This window comes from Sus scrofa, chromosome 14 (genome assembly GCF_000003025.6).
Source record: "Sus scrofa isolate TJ Tabasco breed Duroc chromosome 14, Sscrofa11.1, whole genome shotgun sequence".
In the NCBI taxonomy this organism is placed as follows: domain Eukaryota; kingdom Metazoa; phylum Chordata; class Mammalia; order Artiodactyla; family Suidae; genus Sus; species Sus scrofa.
This window is the reverse complement of record NC_010456.5, coordinates 4248035-4274025: the sequence shown is the minus strand read 5'-3', so window position 1 is coordinate 4274025 and position 25991 is coordinate 4248035. Positions and strand designations below refer to the sequence as shown.

General features: G+C 46.4%; 1 protein-coding gene across 6 annotated transcripts in view; it reads left to right on the top strand.

Moving 5' to 3' along the window:
* SLC18A1 (solute carrier family 18 member A1) overlaps positions 1 to 25991 on the top strand; it is a 35789-nt gene that overhangs the window by 5316 nt on the left and 4482 nt on the right. For all 6 annotated transcript variants that reach the window (XM_013990243.2, XM_021072276.1, XM_021072272.1 and 3 more), the window contains 11 exons: positions 2032 to 2256; positions 3909 to 4269; positions 5269 to 5327; positions 10461 to 10544; positions 11697 to 11789; positions 13838 to 13927; positions 14169 to 14212; positions 16258 to 16318; positions 16401 to 16496; positions 24284 to 24362; positions 25851 to 25902. In XM_013990243.2, coding sequence (XP_013845697.2) covers positions 2133 to 2256; positions 3909 to 4269; positions 5269 to 5327; positions 10461 to 10544; positions 11697 to 11789; positions 13838 to 13927; positions 14169 to 14212; positions 16258 to 16318; positions 16401 to 16496; positions 24284 to 24362; positions 25851 to 25902 — 1143 coding nt within the window. In that variant the 5' untranslated portion in view covers positions 2032 to 2132. The remainder of the gene's footprint in view (positions 1 to 2031; positions 2257 to 3908; positions 4270 to 5268; positions 5328 to 10460; positions 10545 to 11696; positions 11790 to 13837; positions 13928 to 14168; positions 14213 to 16257; positions 16319 to 16400; positions 16497 to 24283; positions 24363 to 25850; positions 25903 to 25991) is intronic.

The window sequence follows — 25991 nt, the reverse complement described above, 5'->3', positions numbered from 1 at the left end:
TGAGGTCAAGCTATAAATACAGTTTAAAATCCTTTTTTTCTTAACATATTAAGAGTATTTTCTAAGTCATCACAATTATTTTAAAACATTATTTGAAGAGCTAGCTATGTTTCATCATCAACATGTATCATTTTTCGTTAAGATAAATCATTCAACAATTATTAATTTTAAACATAAATCTTTGGCTGTATTTCTGATTATTTCTTTAAGATAGATTTCAAATCAAGGGATATACAATTTTTAGAGCCTGATCTATTTCATGATGGTGATGTGTTTAAAAATTTATAAGATTGGGGAGTTCCTGTTGGGCTCAGAGGAAATGAATCTGACTAGTATCCATGAGGATGCAGATTTGATCCCTGACCTTGCTCAGTGGGTTAAGGATCCACCGTTGCCACATGTAGGTTACAGATGTGGCTTGGATCCTGCGTTGCTGTGGCTGTGACACAGGCCAGCAGCTGTAGCTCTGATTCATCCCCTAGCTAGGGAACTTCCATATGTCACAGGTGCACCCCCCCAAAAATTATAAGATTGGAATTCTTTTTTTTTCCTCTTTCTCTCTCTCTTTTTTTTCTTTTTGCTTTTTGTTTAGGGTCACACCTGCAGTGTAGGGAGGTTCCCAGGCTAGGGGTTGAAACGGAGCTGCAGATGCCGGCCTGCACCACAGCCACAGCAACTTGGGATCCAAGCCACATCTGTGACCTACACCACAGCTCATGGCAACACTGGATCCTTAACCCACTGAACAGGGCCGGGGATTGAACCCGAAACCTCAAGGTTCCTAGTCGGATTCGTTTCTGCTGCACCACGACAGGAACTCCCAAGATTGGAATTTTTGATACTTATATAACAGCAGAAACATAAAAGAAAATGAAATTCTTCCTAGTAGCTGTTATTACCTGAAGTTTAACAAAATGCCATGACTTAATGCTGACTAATGACATGAAATCCAAAGTAGAAAATGACTTATGAAAGCTAGTATTTTATTTGCACAAAATAGCACACCTTTCTGAGCCAGAGTTTATAGCTTCAACATAGAAGAAGAGTGTTTCTGGTACCACAGGGCAAGGGAGGATGGTGGAGTACATTCCTGTAAGTTACAACACTTGAAGAGTTCCTGTCAAGGTGCAGTGGAAACAAATCTATCTAGGAACCATGAGGTTGCGGCCTCCCTCAGTGGGTTAAGAATCTGGCATTGCCGTGAGCTGTGCTGTAGGTTGCAGATGCTGCTCGAATCTGGCGTTGCTGTGGCTATGGTGTAGGCTGGCAGCTGTGGCTCGGATTCAGTCCCTAGCCTGGGAAACTCCTTATGCTGTGGGTGCAGCCCTAAAAAGACGAAAATAAACAAACAAACAAAAAAAACCACCTGAGATTTTGTTCTAATTTTACAGTGATGGTGCGACCCAAGACAAATCTCTTAGCCTCTTGAGTCTCAGATTTCTCATCTATGAGATAACAGGGTTGGTCTAGGTCAGTGTTTCTCTGTGGGCAGCATCAATAACAGTTGTGGCACATGGTCTATTTTGGGGTGATGCATGGACCACTGGCCATAATTTTGGGGGTGGTACATAGACATAGACAATAATTTACTGGCATGGCACATGAAGTTATATTCGTAAACAACAGTATTTCTGTTTTTAGAAAGAATGGATTTGGGGTGTTCCCATCGTGGCTCAGTGGTTAACGAATCCAACTAGGAACCATGAGGTTGCAGGTTCAATCCCTGCCCTTGCTCAGTGGGTTAGGGATCTGGTGTTGCCGTGAGCTCTGGTGTAGGTTGCAGACACAGACTGGATCCTTGAATTGCTGTGGCTGTGGCGTAGGCCGATGGCTACAGCTCCGATTGGACCCCTAGCCTGGGAATCTCCACATGCCGTGGGAGTGGCCCAAGAAATGGCAAAAAGACCAAAAAAAAAAAAAAAAAAAGAATCAAATAGAGACACAGGCATAGAAAAGTTTCCAGCACCATACTAGCATGTGTGGCTCTTTGTACTTCTCATATTCATAGCTGAGTTTCACTTGTCTGGGCAGAATTTACCCCCTTTTCTGCAAAGGCTGCAGAAGACCCGTAACTGTAAGAGGATCCTCCCTAAGAGCCTGGCAGAGAAGACGCCCCAGGCCCAGCCCTCACCATGCTCAGGGCAGTTTGGGATGCTCCCCAGCAGTTGCTGAAGAAGGGGAGAGGGTCCCCGAAGCTGGTGCTGCTGGTGGTGTTTGTCGCCCTGCTCCTGGACAACATGCTGCTTACTGTGGTGGGTACGTTCGGGGGTCTGGGGCTGGGGGGCTAATCTGCTCAGGGTCCCAGCAGGCAGCACACACCCTGTGAGAACTCAGCAGTGAGTGGACTTGAGAAGCTCTCCTTTGATGCTTGAAAACACAAAGATTGCTGGGGATGGGAGGAAACAGCAGGAAATGGAGTCTGAAGCATGCCAGCCTTTGCTGAAAGACCCCAGAGGTTTAGAGAGAAAGAGACTCAGAGCATCTATTCAAAACAAAGAGACTGACCTGGAGCCAAACCTGGCATTACTTTTCTTCCTCCCTGTACCATTTTCCCAAGGTCCTGAGAGGCCAGCAGGCCTCTGAGATAGTGAGCATCTTTTCGCTGTGTTGCCATCCAGCGTCTGCTCGATCAAAATACACACTTACTATAGACCTCCAACTCCTTATCAAAAGCTACCTTTCCTGTGGTTCATTCCCTCACAGTCCTTCTTTTCAGTTGGTGGTCTATCAGTTTTTACATTAACGTATGCCAGTACATTTTTACATATGCCAACCTGTTTCCTCTCCTGGGTAAAATACATTATTTATTTATTTAGCTATGGCCTCAGCCATGACATGCAGAAATTCCCAGGTCAGGGATTGAACCTGAGCCACAGCAGTGACAACAATGCTAAATCCTTAATCACTAGGCCACCAGGGAACTCCGAAATATATGCTTTTTTAAATTTTATTTTTATTTATTTTTATTTATTTGTCTTTTTAGGTCCGCGCCTGTGATCTATAGAAGTTCCCAGGCTAGGGGTCAAATCGGAGCCGCAGCCACAGTAACACTGGATCCTAACCCACTGAGCAAGGCCAGGGATGGAACCTGCGTCCTCATGGTTAGTAGTCAGGTTCATTACCTCTGAGCCATGACAGGAACTCCCCAAATACGAGAATCTTTCTGAGACAAAGTGTTTCTCCAATATAATCATGTCTCATTATTTGTGGTAGTTATGCTCTATAAAGTTTCTGTGACCACTGGATTTAATCAGTACTAAATAATTGCTCCTCGGGGAAACACATACACACACACGTAGCTTATAATCTTAAATCTTAAAGACAACACATTCTGGTAGATTTTATTTTCTTTACAAAAGAGAACATGAGGTTCGGAAGTGTTGAGTGACGTGGCTGAGACACTTCACTAACTGGTGCTGAGCTGGGATTCAAGCTCTGCCCAACCAGCCCCAGAGCTGGAGCTTCTTGCCCTCATTGTCTTGTCCCTGCCATCTCCAGGCTCTGCATCTCTTTGTGAGAACTAAAACAAGAAGGCAGAGCCCACCTCGTTCAAGCTTAGCTGCAAAAGTGAGCATTTGTGACTCAGTATTTCCTCCAATCTCTGCATATCTAAGAAAAATGGCTCCATGAGCGTTGACTTTGTGATTACAAATAAATGTTGACCAGTAGGCGAATTAACCGATACGGAATCTGAGAATAGCGAGGATCAATTGTATGATAGTTGGAATTTAGGTACTTAAGCAAATAGGATGGTCTGGGCAGGCACAGTCTTTGTAGGCTTCAAATCATGCCACTCAGACACCTTCGTGAGCTTGAATCTGAACTTCATGGTAATGCCTCTGAACTGACAGGTGATCCAAAGACCGTCTGTGCTTAGCCCTCATCACATTGTTCTTCTTAACTTTCAGTGCCCATTGTGCCCACCTACCTCTATGCCATAGAGTTCAAAGATGTCAACACTTCTCTGTACCTGGGCCCAACCTCAACTACCCAGCCTGCCCTCGCTTCTGCCTTTTCCACCATCTTCTCCTTCTTTGAAAACAACACCGTAGCCATTGAAGAAAGTGTGCCAAGTGGCACAGCGTGGACAAATGGCACTTCTGGCACTACCCCCCCTCCTGTCACCGAAGCCATCGCAACACATAAAAACAACTGCTTTCAAGGCACAGAATTCTTGAAGGAAGAGAACATATGGGTCGGGGTTCTGTTTGCTTCCAAGGCTCTGATGCAACTTCTGGTCAACCCATTCGTGGGGCCTCTCACCAACAGGTATCTCAGTGGGTGCAGGGCCCCATAGGGTACCCAGGGACTCAGAAATAAGAGGATAGGCTGAGGTATCAGAAAGGTAGTTAAAGAGATTTGAAAAAGGAAAACTCACTTGTCTGCATGCCAGAGAAGTCAGCTCTTTGGGAACCTGATTACCCCAAAGGATAACAGGATATTGAGGAAGTGCCTTGGGCATGAGATTTTCTGGGTGACGTAATGACTGTTGAGCACCAAGACAAGAACCAGCGAACAGACGTATATTGTGGGTTTACTTCACTGTCCTGGAACATGACTCAATTGGGGTAAGGGTGGAAATAGGATAGGCTTATTGAAGTCCAGAGCACTGGTTCCTTAGTAGCTGTGTTTGGGATTATCCTGATGTTTCAAAAAGGTATATACACCAGGACTAGATTATCCTTTCTGGCAAAGAGGATTTGGGTCCTGGCCTGTAGATAAATTTGCATGTTGTTTGTATGCATTCACATGTTGCAGTCTAGCTCTATATCTTTTTTTTTTTTTTTTGTCTTTTTGCCTTTTCTAGGGCTGCTTCTGCGGCACGTGGAGGTTCCCAGGCTAGGGTCTAATCAGAGCTGTAGCCGCCAGCCTGCACCACAGCCACAGCAACGCCAGATCTGAGCCGTGTCTGCGACCCACACCACAGCTCAAGGCAACGCCGGGTCCCTAACCCACTGAGCAAGGCCAGGGATTGAACCCACAACCTCACAGTTCTTAGTCGGATTTGTTAACCACTGAGCCACGATGGGAACTCCAAGCTCTGTATCTTCATGCAGAGACATGTCTTACCACGCACTCAACCGCATTTCTGTTCCTAGTTACATGAAAAATATAGTGCAAGTTATGTTGGATGCCTATTGAAATAGTATTTTTTTTTTTTTGGCTCATTGGATTTATTTATTTATTTTTAATGATTTTTATTTTTTCCATTATAGTTGGTTTACGGTGTGTCTTTTTTTTCTTCTTCTTCTTCTAATTCTCTTTTAGGATTGGATATCACATTCCCATGTTTGCTGGCTTTGTTATCATGTTTATGTCCACAGTTAGTAAGTAATTTGCCTCCTCTTTTCTTCCTTTCCCTGATTGATTTTATCTCGGGCACTACCGTGAAAAGAACAAGGTCAAGTTAGATAATTAGTCATCTGACTCTGTGGCCTATGACACTGATTTAAATGCTTTCCACTTTTCATTTTGGGGATTAAAGCAGTAGTGGTGACTCGGTCTAGTCGGAATTTGTATATTCTGCTATAAAAGAAGAGATACTACATTTCCTCCAGCTGGGGAAAATCGGGAAGGCTTTTTGGTTTTGTTTTTGGCTGTACCCCCAGACATATGGAAGGAATCAAACCTGAGCCACAGCAGCGACCCAAGCCACAGCAATGACAACACTGGATTCTTAACTACTAGGCCACCAGGGAACTCCAAAATACATATTTTTAAATAAGAATCTTCCTGAGACAAATTGGTTATCCAGTACAGTCATTGCTATAAACTTTCTGTCAACACTGGATTTAATCAATACTAAATAATTGCTCCTAGAGGAAATACACACACACACGTGCACACCCCATAGAGATTATAGTCTTAAATCCTAAAAACAGTTACATCCAATAGATTGTATTTTCTTTATAAAAGGGAACATGTGGTTCAGAAGTGTTAAGTTCCCACTAGGGAACTCTGTGAAGGCTGTTTTAATGTGTACGCTATAGGCTGTATGTGTGTATCAGGAATCCCTTGAATGAGTTTAGTATAAACTTCCCATCTTTTTTTGTGTGTGTGTCATTTGTCTTTTGTCTTTTTAGGGCCGCACCTGAGGCATATGGAGGTTCCCAGGCTAGGGGTTGAATCGGAGCTGTAGCCACCGGCCTACACCACAGCTGCAGCAACTCCGGATCCGAGCCTCGTCTGCAACCTACACCACAGCTCATGGCAGTGCTGGATCCTGAACCCACTGAGCGAGGCCAGGGATCAAACCTGTGTCCTCATGGATATTAGTCAGATTTGTTTCCACTGAGCCACAATGGCAACTCCTAAACCTCCCATCTTTGAGAAGAGATTGTATTATTTTGATAGGCAGGGGTAAAGGGCAACTAACAACCTAAATCAAACAGTAGCAACCGGAAAATTTTTAAAAGTCTACTTGCCTTCAAAGAAATGCCATTAAAGGTTATAGCTTTGGAGACCAAATTTGCTAAGGAAACAAGAAAGAGACAGTCTACCCAGTAGCAGATAAATGTTCCCAATAAAATGGAGATGGAAGAAGAGCAATAAGTGAAATAAAATACATCTGAAACTGACCCTGAGAAAAGAAGAAAGGATGAATGTGGGGGTGTGGTGGGGGGAAGTTAATAAAGGGGAAGGCAGGAGTTCCCATCGTGGTGCGTCAGAAACTAGGGGCCATCCGACTAGGAACCATGAAGTCTCGGGTTTGATCCCTGGCCCTGCTTAGTGGGTTAAGAATCTGCCGTCGCTGTGAGTTGTGGTGTAGCTCGCAGACACGGCTCAGATCCCAAGTTGCTGTGGCTGTGGTGTAGGCCAGCAGCTGTACCTCCGATTCCACCCCTAGCCTGGGACCCTCCATATGCCATGGGTGTGGCCCTAAAGAAAAGTGGGGGCAAAAAAAGAAATAAAGGGGAAGGCAGCCTGATGCCTCCGCTGCCTCCCTGCTCCGAGTAGCACTCCTCCTTCTCCCTCTTATTTATTTATTTTTGTCTTTTTTGCCATTTCTTGGGCCGCTCCCATGGCATATGGAGGTTCCCAGGCTAGGGGTGGAATTGGAGCTGTAGCCACTGGCCTACGCCTCAGCCACAGCAATGCAGGATCCGAGCCGCAGCTGCAACCTACACCACAGCTCATGGCAACACTGGATTCTTAACCCACTGAGCAAGGCCAGGGACCGAACCCACAACTTTGTGGTTCCTAGTCGGATTCGTTAACCACTGAGCCACGACAGGAACTCCCTCCCTCTTATTTTTTTAAAATTGCCTTTCTTTTATTTTCATGCTTTTTTCTGTTGCTCTTCGTTCAGTTTTCTCCACTTCCAGCATAGGACTTGACTCCTATCAATCAATGCTAAACAGGAATTTGCTGCCTTTGGGGCTGGAAGGTGCAGAGCGCAGGAGCTCACTGTGTGAATTTCTGTCTGAGAACTGCAACACTTGTGACGTTCTGGCTAAATCAAAGAAAGTGAGCAAATTAGAGTTGGAAATTTTTATTGAACTTCCAGGAGCACAGCCTAGGCTAAACAGTAAATTAAAAGCTAAGAAGATGCTCTCTTTCAAACGAGACATAATTCCTAGCACAAACCTTTATGGAATACCCATATCATGCTTTGATGGTGAAGTCAAGGAGGGAAGGTAAAGAATGACAGGAATGTTTCCAGCTACCCAGGAGTTTTTCTTTTGCTCTTTTTAAGTTTTATTGAAGTATGGTTAATTTACAATGTTGTATTAATTTCTGCTGTACAACAAAGTGATTCAGTTATCCATATACACATATCCATTCTTGTTTTGTTTTTGTTTTTTATCTTTTTGCCTTTTCTAGGGCTACTCCCATGGCATATGGAGGTTCCCAGGCTAGGGGTTGAATCAGAGCTGTAGCCACTGGCCTACGCCTCAGCCACAGCAACGCAGGATCCGAGCCGCAGCTGCAACCTACGCCACAGCTCCCAGCAACACTGGATCCTTAACCCACTGAGCAAAGCCAGGGATCGAACCCACAACCTCATGGTTCTTAGTTGGATTTGTTAACCACTAAGCCATGACGGGAACTCCACATACCCATTCTTTTTCAGATTCTTTTCCCACACAGGTTATTACAGAACGTTGCATGGGGTTCCCTGTGCTCTACAGCAGGTCCCCACTGACCATCCATTCCGTATATGATAGTGTGTATGCGCCAGTCCCAAACCCCAATCCATCCCTCCTCCCACCTTTCCCCTTTGGTAACCAGAAGTTTATTTTCTTTGTGAGTTTTTCTTTTTTTGGCCTCCCGTGGCATGTGGAATTTCCCAACCAGGGATCAGATCTGAGCCACAGTTGTGAGCTATACCGGCATCTTGGACTGGGCATCAAACCCGCTCCAGAGACACCACCAATCCCACTGCCTCACAGCAGGAACTCCAGTTTAATTTTACTTTGGTCTTCCTAAACAGGGTGACCGGACTTCTCGTCATGGCTCAGCAGGTAATGAACCCGACTAGTACCCATGGGGATGCAGGTTCAATCCCTGGCCTCGCTCAGTGGGTTAAGGATCCGGCGTTGCCGTGAGCTATGGTGTAGGTCGTAAACACAGCTCAGATCCTGCCTTGCTATGTCTGAGGTGTAGGCTGGCAACCGTAGCTCTGATTCAACCCCTGTACCTCTGATTGGACCCCTAGCCTGGGAATTTCCATTAGCCATGGGTTTGGCCCTAAAAAGACAATAAAATAAAATAAAAACATAAGCAGGGTGATTAACCATCCTAGTTTGCCTGGCACTGAGGGACTTCCCAGGGTGTGAGCCTTTTTTTTTTTTTTTTTTTTTTTTAAGTATAGTTGATTTACAGTGTTGTGCCAGTTTCTGCTGTACAGGATATAAGACTTTTGATTTTAAAACCAGGAAGGTCCTGGGCAGCCAGAGATGAGCTGGTTACTCAATTCTCAAAGGATATAGGGATAGCTGACCTTGAACAGACTGGAAATCAGAAGGCCTAGAAGAGGGCGTCACAGGCTTGGCAAGGAGATACCACAACATTTGCATGTTTGGGAGACGGTGTGATCATGTCGGGAGCTAATGGGGGAAGATTATAAGCACAACCAAAGGCATCTCTAATGAACAGGCAAAGGGGTTCAAACTCTGCTGACTCAGACGCTTGGGGAGAGGCTCTTCTCTCTTTCAGTGATGTTGGCCTGGAATTGGGGGTGAGACGTGCCTGGACTTACCAACCTTACCGCCAACACCCTGTAATTTAGTTTTTGATAACACATTCCTGTTTGGTTCTCAATTTTCTGTATGTTAGTCACGAGTAGACTGAATCTCCTCAAGGGCATAACCTGGATAAAATATCTCTCTCTTTTTTTTTTTTTTCACTTTTTAGGACTGCACCCACGGCACATGAAAGTTGCCCAGGCTAGGGGATCCAATCAGAGCTACAGCTGCCGGGCTACACCACAGCTCACAGCAACGCTGGATCCTTAACCCACTGAGCAAGGCCAGTGGTTGAACCTGTGTTTTCATGGATACTAGTTGGATTCGCTTCCGCTATGCCACAACAGGAACTCCCCCAGATAGTCTCTTGATTTCACATCTGCACAGAGTCTGGCACAGCTGCATGTTCTGTATTATTTAATAAATATTCACTGACTTTTTTTTTTTTTTTACTTTTTATTTGTATTTTATTTTATTTTATTGTTTTTAAGGGCCGCACCTTCGGCATATGGAAGTTCCCAAGCTAGCTAGGGGTCAAATTGGAGCTACAGCTGCCAGTCTGTGCCATAGCCACAGCCACCATTACCTGGGATCCAGGTCTCATCTGTGACTTGTACCACAGCTCACAGCAACGCAGGATCCTTAACCCACTGAGTGAGACCAGGGATCGAACCCAAATCTTCATGGATACTAGCCAGGTTCGTAACCTGCTGAGCCACAACAGGAACTCCAGTATTCACTGATTTAATTTGGCTAAAAGGCCTTCCAGTATAAGGGAAAAGATCTGATTGGATCACAAAGTATTACTTTTTATCCAGTGCCTATGGGCCTGCAAGCATACATAGCTTGTGTCCTACACTCCAGATGACCCAACGGGGCTCAAAAAATGGCGAAGATGAAGTCAGGGTGTTATATGTGGAGAATCCAGAAGTAGGGGCTCAGGACTAGTTCCCAGCCCAGGGCACTCACGGACAGCCCTGACCCCAGTGTTGGGCTTTAAGCAGGAAATGTAGACACCCAGCCTTCCATCCATTGTGAGGTGGATCCGTTTATGTTTCTTTGGTTTCTCAGTCTTCATGCCAGTTAAAGTGGAGTCCTAATTAAGGGGAGGAGATTAGAAAGCCAACTCTGAAAACGGGGAGCAGTGATCAGGTTTTATTAACACGTACGCATAATGGCTCCTCTCTGCAATATGGGGGGCCCACTTTCTGGTGGCCAGGGAATCAAAGGCAATTTGCTAACTGGATCATTCTTGCTCTTCTCGTTGCCCAGTGTTTGCTTTTTCTGGTACCTATACTTTGCTCTTTGTGGCCCGAACCCTTCAAGGCATTGGATCTTCATTTTCATCTGTTGCAGGTAATGCTGACATTACGTGTGCACATGAGAATACACACACACACCTCTTACTACCTTCAGGCCCTATAAGATTTATATGAAGAAATTACAGAAAATAACATCATACGAAACAGAGATTATGGCTTAAATACAGACAAGGAATTCCCATTGTGGCCCAGCAGGTTAAGTACACGCACAGTGCCCATGAGTCCGTGGGTTCAATCCCTGGCCTCACTCTGTAGATTAAAGATCCAGCATTGCGGTGAGCTCTGGTGTAGGTCGCAGACATGGCTTGGATTTGGTGTGGCTGTGGCTGTGGGGTAGGGTGGCAGCTGTAGCTCTGATATGGCCCCTAGGCTGGGAACCTCCATATGCTAAAGGTGTGGCCCTGAAAAGCAAGAATACATACATACATAACAAATAAGACAAACAACTAAAAACAAGACAATCATAGTATTGCCAGCAGTGCCTTTAAATCCCTAAGCCTGACATGACATTCTTTGATATTAGATGCCACTCGCTCAGGTCAGCCCTCAGGGTAAAACTATGAAGTAGGTCAGGTTTTTGTTTAATGCCATGCCATAGCCTTTTCTCTGTGCCTCTCTTAACAGGTTGTAGGAATAGTCATGTTACTACTACTGGTAATACCCTCCCAGTTTGCAGAGTATTATCAAATACAATGTTTAGTGTAATCCTGTGAAGTAGGGATTTTATGCCGTCTTACACGGGAGTAAGTGGGTCTAAGAGCCTGAGCCAGGCCCTCTCCCAGGTCCTTGGTGCTTTCGTACTCTCCTTTGGGCACCCCCATCGAATAGGACCATGCTCTGTGTTTCAAAGGTTTCCCTTTCCTTGACTTACTCTATATCCGTGGATTCAGGGAAGGATAAAATGATAGGAAGTGCAGGATCATGAGACAATGGTTTGTGCATTACTCTTCCCTTTTGCGCTTCCAATCATATTCTGAACAGGAGCGAGCAATGTGGGCACTCAAGGGACACGGGGCAGGCAGTATGTATAAAAGACTATGAGTTAGGTTCTATAAATCCCTTCAGATTGAAACTCTAGCTAAGACGGGACCTGAAGCTATAATAAGGCTGAGACCCAGGGCTCGGTGCAGTGGGGCAGACAGAGAGAGCTCCTGTGTGTTAACTCTACCTGCCTCTTCCCTTTCAGGTCTTGGAATGCTGGCAAGTGTCTACACTGATGACCATGAGAGAGGGAAGGCCATGGGAATTGCCTTGGGGGGCCTGGCTTTGGGGGTGCTGGGTAAGTGCACCCGGCCACAGGTCTGACTTCAGTAGGGCGAGGTCCTGCAGACCCTTCAGAGACGGCGTCAGGAAGCAGGTGTTTCTAAGGTCGTGGAAGACAGCATTTTCCTTTCTTCTCTGTCCAATCTTTTTTTTTTTTTTTTTTTTTTCTTTTTAGGGCCACACCCAGGGCATACGGAGGTTCCCAGGCTAGGGGTCAAATCAGAGCTACAGCTGCCTGCCTACACCACAGCCACAGCAACATGGGATCTGAGCCTCGCTACACCACAGCTCATGGCAACACTGATTCCTTAACCCACTGAGCGTGGCCAGGGATGAATGCACACCCTCATGGTACCTAGTCCGATTCAATCCTGCTGTGCCACAACGGGAACTCCATGTCCAATCAAGTTTTGAGTCCTGAAATTTTGCTCAGGAAAAGCAGAATCTCTTTCCCCTTAGAAGCTGACTAGCCCATAAGAGCATAAGAATGGTCCAGAAACCTAGTCTATTCAAGGGGGTAAATAAATTTCTACCTGTTGATAGCCGCTGCCTCAACTCTGTGTCATGTGTGGCCACTGTTTTCAACTTTAGAACATGCTCTTTGTCATATTTTGTGCTAAATACTTACATAACCTCCTTTAATGCTCACCGCCACCCTGTGAAGGAGGAATGATTGTCCCCATTATGGAGATAAGGAGAAGGAAGGTTAACAGCCATCCAAGGTCACAGGGCCAGGAAATGCCAGAGCCAGGAGACAGATGCAGATTCTCTTGGTTCGCATCCCAAACTCCAAACCATACATAACATTTTACGTTCCTTGAGGTTCATTCTAAATCTGATTTAATTGATTAGTCCAAAAAGCCACAGAGTTCCTGTCGTGGCTCAGTGGAAACGAATCTGACTAGTATCCATGAGGATGCAGGTTCCATCCCTGGCCTCAGGGTTGCCTGAGGATCCAGGGTTGCCGTGAGCTGTGACATAGGTCACAGACAAGGCTCGGATCTGGTGTTGCTGTGGCTGTGGTGTAGGCTGGCAGCTACAGCTCTGATTCAATCCTCTAGCCTGGGAACCTCCATATGCCACAGGTGTGGCCCTAAAATGCAAAAAAATAAAAATTAAAAAAAAAAAGGAAAGAAAGAAAGAAAGAAAAAAGCCGCTTACTTTTACTGAGCATGTATTACATGCCAAGCCCAGCGCTGGCACAGAGAGGATATGAGTGAGACGTCTCAGATGTGGTTCCTACCTCTGGAAGCTTGTAAGCAAATTGAGAAGAGAATGCCACACATCTCTTCCTTGGCCCTTACCCTGCTTGCTCATCTTGGTGAGGAGAGCGAACAAAAGCCCTGCTCTTGTTAGTATGCGCCTCCCTAAACACCCACGCTAAGACCTTCAACCTCCCAATTTCTGCTTTTCTCCCAAATGCTAGTAACAGGGAATTTCTTCTGTTTCTTCTCCAACCACACTCTCTTTTCTTTCTTCCTTTTTTTTTTTTCTTTTGTCTTTTTAGTGTCGCACCTGTGGCATATGGAAGTTCCCAGACTAGGGGTCAAATCAGAGCTGCAGTTGCCAGCCACAGCAAGGTGGGATTTGAGCCACGTCTACAACCTACACCACAGCTTGAGACAACGCTGAATCCTTAACCCACTGAGCGAGGCCAGGGATCAAACCTGCATCCTCCTGGATCTTAATCGGGTTTGTCACCGCTGAGCCACAATAGGAAGTCCCCACGCTTGCTTTTTTTGACACCTCTTGGCAAAGCCCCTGTAGCTACATGAACTCACTCTGCTGTGATTGCATAGCCCTTTGTGGATGGAACCTTTACCATTGAACTTTACTTTTCACCAGGTTTTGATTATGTGCTCAAGACCCCATTTCCTCCACTAGAAGGTGAGCCCCTTGGAAGCAGGTCTTCTTCGTCTCTGATTCCTCAAAAGCGTACATTCTCGTGCAGGGCTCAGCCCCCTGTGGATCCTTAGGAAGTGCTGCTGGGTGTAGGAGGACCAGTCACGCTGGCTGGGAATTGGCTCACCACCTCTGAACTCCTTTCCTGTGTTGCTTTTCCAGTGGGAGCGCCCTTCGGAAGCGTCATGTATGTGTTTTTCGGGAAGGTTGTACCCTTCCTCATCTTGGCCTTCCTGGCACTACTGGATGGAGGTAAGTCACCATAAGAGGCCACCAGGCAGGCGAGAGCCCAGGTCGGGTTGGGAATGCATTGTGCTGTGGTGTCAGCCTTGACGTGTTTGGGAGGATCGGGGACTGCCCCATTGTAAGGAAGATGGAGGAAGCTTGGGGAATTAGACCTGCCCAGAGTCTAATACTGACAACGCAGCTGAGAGTGGACCTTCTAAATAAGTGGGCACACTCAAGTGTTTCTCTCTCCCTCTCCCTTTCTTAGCACTCCAGCTTTGCATCCTGCAGCCTTCCAAAGTCTCTCCTGAGGTAAGTAGATACCAAATTCCATTGCCAAGAGAGAGGTAGAATGGCTAAGCGCAGTGACCCAGGCCTGCCTAGATCATCCCTCTCAAACCATCAGAAGAAAGAGGAATAGAATAGACATTTATCTAAAGAAGATATAAGGGGGAGGTTCCTGTTGTGGCTCAGTAGTAACAAACCCGACTAGTAGCCATGAGGACACAGGTTCAATCCCTGGCTCTGCTCAGTGGATTAAGGATCTGGCATTGCCTTGAGCTGTGGTATAAGCTGCAGATGGGGCTCTGATCCCAGCGTTGCTGTGGCTGTGACACAGGCCAGCAGCTGCAGCTCCTATTCAACCCCTGAGAACTTCCATATGCTGTAGGTGTGGCCATAGAGAGTGCACACACACACACACACACACACCCCAGAAAAAGAAGACATATGGATGGCCAACAGGCACATGAAAAGATTCTCAACATCCCTAATTACTAGAAACATGCAAATCAAAACTACAGTGATGGTTAGAATGGCCATCATTAAAAAATCTACAAATAATAAATACTGGAGAGGTTGTGGAGAAAAAAGAACACTCCTACACTGTTGGTGGAAATGGAAATTGGTGCAGGCACTATGAAAACAGTATGGAGGGTCCTCAGAAAACTAAAAGTAGAACCACCATATGACCCAGCAATGCCACTCCTGGTCATATGTCTACACAAAACCGTAATTTGAAACCTGCGGGAGTTCCCGTTGTGGTACAGTGGTTAACGAATTTGACTAGGAACCATGAGGTTGCAGGTTCGATCCCTGGCCTTGCTCAGTGGGTTAAGGATCTGGCATTGCCATGAGCTGAGGTATAGGTTGCAGACGCAGCTCAGATCTTGTGTTGCTGTTGCTGTGGCTCTGGTGTAGGCCAGAGGCTACAGCTCCGATTGGACCCCTAGCCTGGGAGCCTCCATATGCCACGGGAGCAGCCCTAGAAAAGGCAAAAAGACAATAATAATAATAATAATAATTTGAAACCTGTACCCTAATCTTCATAGCAGCATTATTTACAGTAGTTAAGACATGGAAGAAACCTAAATGTACATCAACAGATGAATGGATAAAGAAGATGTGGTGTGGTATACACACACACATATATATACACGATGGAATACTACTCAGCCATAAAAAATGAAAGAATGCATTTGCAGCAACATAGATGAACCTAGAGATTGTCATACTAATTGAAGTAAGTCTGAAAGAGAAAGAAAAATACCATACGATATCATTTATATCTGGCATCTAAAATATGACACAAATAAACTTATTTACAAAACAGAAACAGAATCAGATGCAGAAAACAAACTTATGGTTACCAAAGGGGAAAGAGGGTGAAGGAGGGACAAATTATGAGTTTGGGATTAGCAGATACAAACTATTATATATAAAATGGATAAACAAGAAGGTCCTACTACTGTATAGCACAGGGAACTATATTCAATTTCCTGTAATAAACCATAATCAAAAAGAATCTGAATCACTTTGCTGTACACCAGAAACTAATACAACACTGTAAAATAACTATACTTCAATTAAAAAAATGCTTAGGAGAATGGAGATGGAGAAAGCAAGAATTGTACTGGATTCCTGATTGGGCCACGGTTAGAATAGTGTGGGACCTTGGGCTCACCTTTGGGATTCAGCGATCTGCCAGTGGTTCTCCCAGGATGAATGTCAGTGCCAGCAAGACCTAGTGCAAGACCAAGAGTCCAGACACCTGTTGCCCAATGTCAGCCTTGCTGACAGTCCACTTTGAGCTGGTTGATGGTCGCTTGAAGGCAGGAATCATGTCTGGAATATGTTGTCCTGCTCTTTGTGACTGCCTTGCACACAGGGTATTCGGCCACCAGCTCACTCTGTGGACACTGGGCAGGTCACTTCCTTTTCTATGATGTGGAGGTTCTCTCGTGTAAGGGAGTCGATGTGGGTGGCCTCTAAGGTCCTGCGTGAACACTCTCAGATTCTGTGAAAACAGGAGGGACGTATGCACTGTACAAATGGAATTTTTTTGTCCATGTCCTCAGAGTGCCAAGGGGACTCCGCTCCTCACACTTCTCCAAGACCCTTATATCCTGGTGGCTGCAGGTAAGCTGACCTTGCCTCGCTTTCGGCTGGCAGAGTCTGAGCTTCAGGACCGCCTCGGGGGCTCACTGAACCATGTCCCTAGGCTCCCTCTGCTTTGCCAACATGGGAGTGGCCATGCTGGAGCCCACACTGCCCATCTGGATGCTGCAGACCATGTGTCCCCCTGAGTGGCATCTAGGTAAGTGACCTGGGTCCCCACCTTGAGCTTGGGCCAAGGTGTGTGCCAGGCCTTTTCTCAGGTAATTGGGAAGCATCGTCAGGACCAGGTGTTCACAGGGAGAATTACCTGTCCACACTTGCAAATCAAGCCTTAAGGGGCGGGCGTTCCCTTCAAGAAGCGGGTGGAGAGGGATGTAGTGGGAGGGATTGACTGGGGCGGTGGAGTGGCCACATACCTAGCTGTGTATTAGAGTGATTAATAACTTCTAGTCCAAAGACTTCAGGTTTTCACTTCCTTCATTGAAGAATCTATTTTCTTCATTGATTTGCTATGCAAACCAGTGCAAATCGCATCAACTTTCTGAGCATCCCTTTTCTCATCTCTAAGATGGACATCAGCAAATTCCCATCATGGCTCAGCGGAGACAAATCTGACTGGGATCCATGAAGGCGCAGGTTCTATCCCTGGCCTTGTTCAGTGAGTTAAGAAGTTGCCGTGAACTGTGGTGTAAGTCACAGAGGTGGCTCAGATCTGGCGTTGCTGTGGCTGTGGCGTAGGCCACCAGCTACAGCTCGAATTCAACCCCTAGCCCGGAAACCTCCATATGCTGTGGGTACAGCTCTAAAAAGACCAAAAAAAAAAAAAAAAAAAAAGATGGACATCAGAATACTATCTAGGAGTTCCCATTGTGGCTCAGCGGAAACGAATCCAACTAGGAACCATGAGGTTTTGGGTTCGATCCCTGGCCTCACTCAGTGGGTTAAGATCCGGTGTTGCCATGAGCTGTGGTTTAGGTCACAGACCTGGCTCGGATCCTGTGTTGCTGTGACCGTGGTGTAGGCTAGTGGCTCCATCTCTGATTATAGACTCCTAGCCTGGGAACCTCCATGTGCCACAGGTACGGCCCTGACAAGAAAAAATAAAAAAATAAATAGAAAAAGAACTGGACAGAGTAGAGTGTCCCTGAGGATGCCAGTTTGATCCCTGGCCTCGATCAGTTGTGAAAAAAGAAGCAGAAGAAGGTTCAGTTCAGAGGGTAAATTTGAGGAGTCAGTGACATCATACTTGGCTGTACTTTGCACTCGTAGACTGTTAACAGCAACAGCATCACCATTGATGCTTTGCTCCTTCTCACCCTCCATCCCCCAGATCACCCTGTTGTGGTCCTTTAACCTCTAAAAAGGTGCCGGAGTGCATTGTTCCATGAGAGAGGCCTCCAGCCTCCTCTGTTCCATGGAGAGACGTTCTCATGACCCATCTGAGCTTTGAGAGGAGGCTCTGGCCCTTTCCAGGAAGCCAGAGGAGAGGGGACGGAGAAGGCTACGTGCAAATCGCTCAGTCACTGCAGGGAAGAGAGGCTTATGTGACCAGAAAGGAAACTGATAAGGACCCAATAGAGCTTAATATGCAATGAAAAGCACTAAATCTAATTTTTTAGGGGGCCATTCTTAGCATGGCTCCCAGCTGCACTCCTAGCCCCAAATTGAATTTTTCTGGGCTGCAGCTGCCTCTGACCATGACAGGTAATTGAGTTAGTTGGTACTTGGTGCAGATAAGCATGCCCCCATCTCCCCCAAGGCTTCGGCCACTGGGTCTCTTGATGCAGGTGGGCAGGCGTCTGTGGCTCAGAATGGCCCCGCCCCAGCCCTTTTTCTCCCTACAGGAGAGAATGTTAAAAGCAAACCAGCTGTCAGCCAGCAACTGGTGAATTGTTGACTTTGGGTTTAGTTGTCATCATCCTGACAGTTTCTGTTAGACAGCCCTGTTTCCTCTTGGGGTACCGAGAAACAGAGAGAAAGAGGGTCCGGTGATCTCACACAGTGGCTCGTGCAGGCGAGGCTGCCGGAGAAAGTCCTCAGGGGAGTAAGTGAGAGACACTATCCCTTGCAGCTCTCCTCAGTTCTCTCTGCATCTGTAAGTCTAACTTCAAAGGTTATGACCTGGGAGTTCCTGCCGTGGCGCAGTGGTTAACGAATCCGACGAGGAACCATGAGGTTGCGGGTTCAGTCCCTGGCCTTGCTCAGTGGGTTGAGGATCCGGCGTTGCCATGAGCTGTGGTGTAGGTCACAGACGCTGTTCGGATCCCACATTGCTGTGGCTCTGGTGTAGGCTGGCGGGTACAGCTCCGATTAGACAGACCCCTAGCCTGGGAACCTCCATATGCCGTGAGAGCGGCCCAAGAAATGGCAAAAAGACAAAAAAAAAGAGAAAAGGTTCTGACCTGGAGAGCATGTTAACATTCAGATGGCGGGGACCTGGCCAACAAATTCAGTAGAAACAAGTTTGCATTCCTGGTAAGTTTCCTGATGATGCTGATATGGCATCAATGACCACACTGAAAAATATTGCTATCAGTGCAGAACCCTCCCTCTCCAAGCTGTTGGAAAGAGCAGTTTATAGCCTGTGACTGCACACTCTCCAAGTGAGCGGCTGTGTGCCCGCTACACTCATCCAAGGGAAGAAGGAGTTTAGGCTTTGGAAACTGGGTTTAAATCCTGACCCAACCACCTACTGGTTGAGTCCTTCACCAGGTTACTTCTTCGAACTGCACTTCTTTCATTTGTAAAAATGGAGACAATTCAGGGTTTTTTTTGGGGGGGGGGCCTGCACCCACAGCATATGGAGGTTCCCAGGCTAGGGGTCGAATCGGAGCTACACCTACCAGCCTACACCACAGCCATAGCAATGTGGAATCCGAGCTGCGTCTGCAACCTACACCACAGCTCACGGCAACACCAGATCCTTGACCCACTGAGCGAGGCCAGGGATGGAACCTGCAACCTCATGGTTCCTAATCGGATTTGTTTCCGCTGCGCCACGACAGGAACTCCATTTATTTTTTTTTTTAAAGGGCTGTACCTGCAGCATGTAAGTTCCCAGGCTAGGGATCCCATGGGAGCTACAGCTGCCATCCTACACCACAGCCACAGCAATTCAGGATCCAAGACGCATCTGCAACCTACACCACAGCTCATGGCAATACCGGATCCCTGACCCACTGAGCGAGGCCAGGGATTGAACCTGCATCCTCATGGATACTAGTCAGATTCATTTCCGCTGCACCACAAAAGGAACTCCTGAGACACTGTTCAGATTTTCAGGATTAACTAGATCCATGTATTCTAAAGGCAGGAGCACAGTGCATGGGATACAGGATATACTCAGGAAATAAAAAGCATTATCGTTTTCATCATTGCGTTTGTTGAAATCACCCTGACAGTCACAGCTTTGTGTAATCCCCCACGCTTTGAAGATACGCCGTGAGATACATATGTGTCTGTAGACAAATAGTTTGAACCCCTCTTTTGCACAGAATACTATTGAAATGCAAGCTGTACTCAGATCCTAAAGACCAAGCCACACTGATTGAGGAAAATCTCACTCAGGAAATCCCACATCTCTTAAAAACAGTGTCAAGGAGATGTATCTAGAAGGTTTGTGGGCTTCCTCATGAGGCTTATTTCTACATACCAGGTAAACAGTCAAGTAGCTATCCTATTAAACTTTTTTTTAAAGCAATTAACTATAAACAAACAATTACAGTTTGAAACAGATTGCCACCTGTAAAGATAGACTAGACAAATATACTAAGGTGTGTTTTACCTCCAGCCCTTAGAAGAGAATATTAAAAGCAAACAAGATGTCAGCCAGTCGCTGGTGAGTTGTTGACTTTGGGTTTAACTGTAATCGTCATGACAGTTTCTATTAGGCAGCACTGTTTCCTACCCATACAGAGAAGGAGAGAGAGCTGGTGGAACCCAAGGACACTGACACTGCTTTTCCATGCAGTCCCTTATGCCAGAGCCATCTGTGCTGCCACACTGCTGGTGTGGGTTGCGGAAGCACCTGGAGTTGGAGGGAGGAGGTCTGGGCTCAGGTTTTGACCCTGTTAGTCACTGGTTAGGATGATGATAGTTAAGGCCAGTGCTCAGAAGGCACTTATTCTGTGCCAAGCACCTTGCAAAATGGTTGGTGTGTGTTATCTCCTCAAAGCCTCACAGTCTGCCCATCTGGGGGGAGTTTCTTATTATCCCCATAGTTCAGAAATTGCTTCTTTTTTTTTTTCCTTTTTACAGCCACACCTGAGGCATATGGAGGTTCCCAGGCTAGGGGAACCTCTGGCTTACACCAGAGCCACAGCAACGCCAGATCCGAGCCATGTCTGTGACCTACACCACAGCTCACAGCAACGTCAGATCCTTAACCCACTGAGCAAAGCAAGGGATTGAACCTGCAACCTCATGGTTCCTAGTCGGATTCAGTTCCACTGCGCCACGACGGGAACTTCAGACTTTGCTTTATTTCACTGCTTCTGAATCATTTCTTTTCCATTCTCTTTTGAATACCCTGACTTCCCTGAAGATCATACTATTAGATTAAACCACCACACCCCTCAGCATTGCAGTCATCTACTGACCCCTTAATTGCCTTCTCATTCATTAAATCTGTCAGCAGTTGGCTCGTATTCTTTTCACTTCTACTCCTGTCACCTTTTTTTTTTTTTTTTTTTTTTTTTTTTTTTAGGGTTGCACCCGAGGCATATGGAGGTTCCCAGGCTAGGGGTCTAATTGGAGCTGTAGCCACCAGCCTACACCACAGCCACAGCCACGCCACATCCGAGCTGCATCTGCGACCTTCACCACAGTTCACGGCAATGCCAGATCCTTAACCCGCTGAGCGAGGCCAGGGATTGAACCCTCATGGATCCTAGTCAGGTTTGTTAATCACTGAGCCACGAAGGGAAATCCCTCCTGTCACCGTTTTTGGTGACTTCAATATCCAGGTGGATAACCGTCCCAACATCTTGGCCTATTCCTTCATCTATTCTCTTGCAGTGATCTTTCTCTCCTCTCCACCTTGACCAATCTAACTTTATAGTATTGACCTTGACATCACCATTAATTGTAACACCTCTGAAATTTCAGTTCCAAGCAGTCCAGTTACCAGGTTACATATTCTCTGCTCAGGTATTCTAATCCCCCTATACTAACACGTCCGGGCTACACTGCGATCACTAGTCCATTCAGCTCTCTCTGTTTCCATCGCTACTTATACCTGCACTTTTTTCCTTTACTCAGCTTGGACTCCATCAAGCTGAATCCAAGTCTGTCATCAGTGTCACTCCTTGAATGTTGATTCCTTTGCCCCACCCACTCTCGCAATGGGGTTGTCATCTGGGAAGCTGTGACTCGGTTAAGCCTGTCTGGTTGCCCAGTCTTTGTGCCTAGCAGTGAAAGGGAGCTGTAGGAAAACACACACTAGGCTGTTGGTCTCACCATATATTCATGGTCACAAATCTAAAGTAGGTTTTCACACTGTCCCACAATCTTTTTTTTTTTTTTTTTTTTTTTTTTTTTTTTTTTTTTTTTTGTCTTTCTGTCTTTCTAGGGCCACACTTGCAGCATGTGGAAGTTCCCAGGCTAGGGGTCCAATTGGAGCTGTAGCCACCGGCCTACACCAGAGCCACAGCAACAACAGATCTGAGTCGCGTTTACAACCTACACCACATCTCAAGGCAATGCCAGATCCTTAGCCCACTGAGGGAGATCAGGGATTGAACCTGCCATGTTCAGCTCATGGAAATGCCGGATCGTTAACCCACTGAGCAAGGCCAGGGATCGAACCCGCAACCTCCTGGTTCCTAGTTGGATTCGTTAACCACTGAGCCATGACGGGAACTCCTGTCCCACAATCTTTAAATCCCTAGTTATGTTCTTTCCACTTTCCAAAAGGACTGTTTTACACTTCTCCGTTCAGACCTCCTACACACACTCCTCCCTTCACTTACATCATTCTCAGCTCCCAGTCATTGAGAAAATAGAAGCAATGAGAAGGGCACTCACATGTTCCCATCACTAAATATTCTTACTTCCCTCCACTTGTGCCCACATCCTCTTCCTTCTCTTTATGGTTAAAGCACCCCAACTCCTTCAGGGTCAAACTTCTTTTTTCTTTTCTTTTTTTTTAGGGCCACAGCCATGGCACATGGAAATTCCCAGGTGAGGGGTTGAATCGGAGCCGCAGCTGCCAGCCTATACCACAGTCACAGCAAGGCAGGATCCGAGCCATGGCTGTGACCTACATTGCAGCTCACAGCAATGCTGGCGTGAGCCCAGGGACTGAACCCACTTCCTCATGGATACTAGTCAGTTTCCTTACTGCCGAGCCACAATGGCAACTGCATCTTTTTCTTTTTCTTTCCCCCTCTGGATTCCATCTCCTGTCATTTACTTCATTGCCTATTCCTCTTCACCTCTGCTGTTGCCTCCTTTTAAAAAAAAAATTTCGTGTGTGTGTGTCTTTTTAGGGCCACACCCTCGGCATACGGAGGTTCCCAGGCTAGGGGTAGAATCAGAGCCACAGCTGCTGGCCTACGCCACAGCCACAGCAACTCCAGATCCGAGCCATGTCTGCAACCTACACCACAGCTCATGGCAACAGTGGATCCTTACCTCACTGAGCGAAGCCAGGGATCAAACCTGAAAACCTCATGATTACTAGTTGGGTTCATTAACCACTGAGCCACGACGGGAACTCCCTTTTTAAAAATTAAAAAAAATTTTCATTATTAAAATTGCTTGATTTTTAATTTATTTTTTTTTTTTTGCCAAACCCATGGCTTGTGGGCAGGGATCAAACCTGAGCCACAGCAGTGACCCAAGCCCCTGCAGAGGCAACGCTAGATCCTTAACATACTATATACCAGGAGAGAACTCCACGATTTTGTCGATTTTATTCACCCTTCTTATCCTTGTCCCTAGAATGCCTGGCACATAGTAAAAGCTCGTAAAAATAATGAAAGAATGAATGAATGAATAAACAAATCTGTGAGCCTCAGAGAGGGTAAATGGCTCCTGGTCACAAAGATAAACCCTTTTATGTACATTTATCTAACTTGCTCCATAGTGTAATCTGGTATGATAAAATCACAGCTTTATTTTTTCCCAGATGTGGAAACCAAAGCTCATAAAGGTTTAGTAACTTATCCAAGGTCACTGACAGAGCAATAGAAGGGCAGGTAAACAGCAGGACAGGAATTTTTACTTCCCAAGAAGTGTGTTTGTTTTTCTCTAAAGCTCATGTTCTTGGAGTTCCCTGGTAGCTCGATGTGTTAAGGACCTGGCATTGCTGCTGTGGCACGGGTCACTGGTTTGATCCCTGGCCTGGGACCTACTGCATGCCACAAGATTGGCCAAGAAAAAGAAAAGGAAATAAAAAATAAAGCTTATGGAGTTCCCGTCGTGGCGCAGTGGTTAACGAATCTGACTAGGAACCATGAGGTTGCAGGTTTGATCCCTGCCCTTGCTCAGTGGGTTAACGATCCAGTGTTGCCATGAGCTGTGGTGTAGGTTGCAGACTCGGCTTGGATCCTGCGTTGCTGTGGCTCTGGCGTAGGCTGTAAGCTACAGCTCCGATTCGACCCCTAGCCTGGGAACCTCCATATGCCGCAGGAGTGGCCCAAAGAAATGGCAAAAAGACAAAAATAAATAAATAAATAAATAAAGCTTATGTTCTTATGCTGATATTCATGGGTATTTTATACTTGAGAATGGCTCATTAAAGCCATGCATCAGGAAGTGGGGAGCTAGAAGCACCTTAAATGTGTTGCAACAAAACGAAGCCCCGCCCTTGAAGAAAGCAGAGGTGTGGAGCCCTAGGTCAGCTGCTCTGGGTTTGTACCAGACTCTCCAACCCACAAGACACAGTGGTTTGGGACCCTTGAAAGTGACAGGGGGAACTTCACTGTCACGCTATTTCAGAGTAACTGGGCATGTTCTAAGGTAAGGGCCTCTGTCTTTCCACAGGTCTGGCTTTCTTGCCAGCCAGTGTGTCCTACCTCATTGGCACCAACCTCTTTGGCGTGTTGGCCAACAAGATGGGCCGGTATGTAGCCCGGGCATCTGGGAAGAGGAATGTGAATGTGAGGTGGGAGAGTCTTCTGAGGTTTTCCCCTACATCAGGGATGATGAATAATAGCTTCTTTGAGCCTGGAAATTTAGAACACGGATAAAAACTGCCCACAGGGAGGACGGGGTGTGGAGGTGGAGAGGGTGGTGCAGGAAGGACCGCCCTGAGCTGGTTGCTGCAGAAGAGGCAGTGAATAGATGAAGGACAGCCTTTGCTTTGCAGATGTTTGTTGTCCCTTTGAAGAGATAAAATAACTCCACAGAGAACAGGTATGAAGACACCAGTACCTTGGGGCAGCGGTTGTCACATGCTCGCTGAAGCTCCAGGGAGCTCCACAGAGGTGCCTCAGAGGCCCCCGTAGTGGAACGGGTTGGAGGCTAAGAGGTGTGACTCTGGATTCTGTTCCCCCACTGCTGTGAGAACAGCTTGAAGTTTGTCTTTGGAGTTCAGCATAAAGATTTGAAATAATTAGTTTAGGAGTTCCCGTTGTGTCTCAGTGGTAATGAACCTGACTAGTATCTATGAGGATGTGGGCTCCATCCCTGGCCTCACTCAGTAGGTTAAGGATCTGATGTGGCCACAAGCTGTGGTGTAGATTGGGGGTGCAGCTTAGATCCCACATTGCTGTGGCTGTGGTGTAATCCAGCAGCTGCAGCTCCGATTTGACCCTTAGCCTGGGAACTTGCATATGCTGCAGGTGCGGCCCTGAAAAAAAAAAATTAAAAATAGGAGTTCCTGTGTGCCTCAGCATTAACAAGCCTGACTAGTATCCATGATGACTTGGGTTCAATCCCTGGCCCCACTTAGTGAGTTAAGGATTCGGCATTGCTGTGAGCTGTGGTGTAAGTCACAGATGTGGCCCAGATCTGGTATTGCTGTGGCTGTGGTATAGGCTGGCAGCCACAGCTCTGATTTGACTCCTAGCCTAGGAACTTCCATATGCTGCAGGCGCTGCCAGGAAAGAAAGGAAGAAAAAATAAAATAAAATTAAGTAAAATAAAATAAAAGTTTAAAACCAAAGCCATAGGAAATCAGAGAGTGAAAGAAGTTTGGTATATTTTGTGGCTTTTGAGCCTCAAAGATCTGATAAAATCAGAACAGGTGTGAGGTGGTCTGAATTGGTAAATAGCATCCGTCAGGTTTGAGATTTATTCCCCAGGGACAAGTACCTTCTGAGTCAGTCAGTTTCCTCTTCCGAGGGAAGGAAGACTATCTCCCATTGCTCCTTATCTGCTTCTACTATGGAAAGAGGGGCGGAGCCAGGGAAGAGAGGAGGGTGGGAAAAGGATGGGGAGGGCTCGCCTGGTACAGACTGGGCATGGAGAGATGCGTCGATCTCCTCGGATCCTAAGGAATTGCTGGAATTAGGGGTGGTCAGGCTGACCGGTGTGTTAGTGATGGGCTGGCAGGGGGAAGGGATCTCTCTCCCCTTAGTCCTGTTGGATGATGGCTCTTTTCTTCCAGGTGGCTGTGTTCCCTGGTTGGGATGGTGATAGTAGGTACCAGCTTGCTTTGTGTAAGTATAATAAGGTCTAGTGGAGACAGAGAGGGGGATGGAGAGAGAGAGAAGAGAGATCCGGAGATTTAAAGACCACTTTCTTTTGA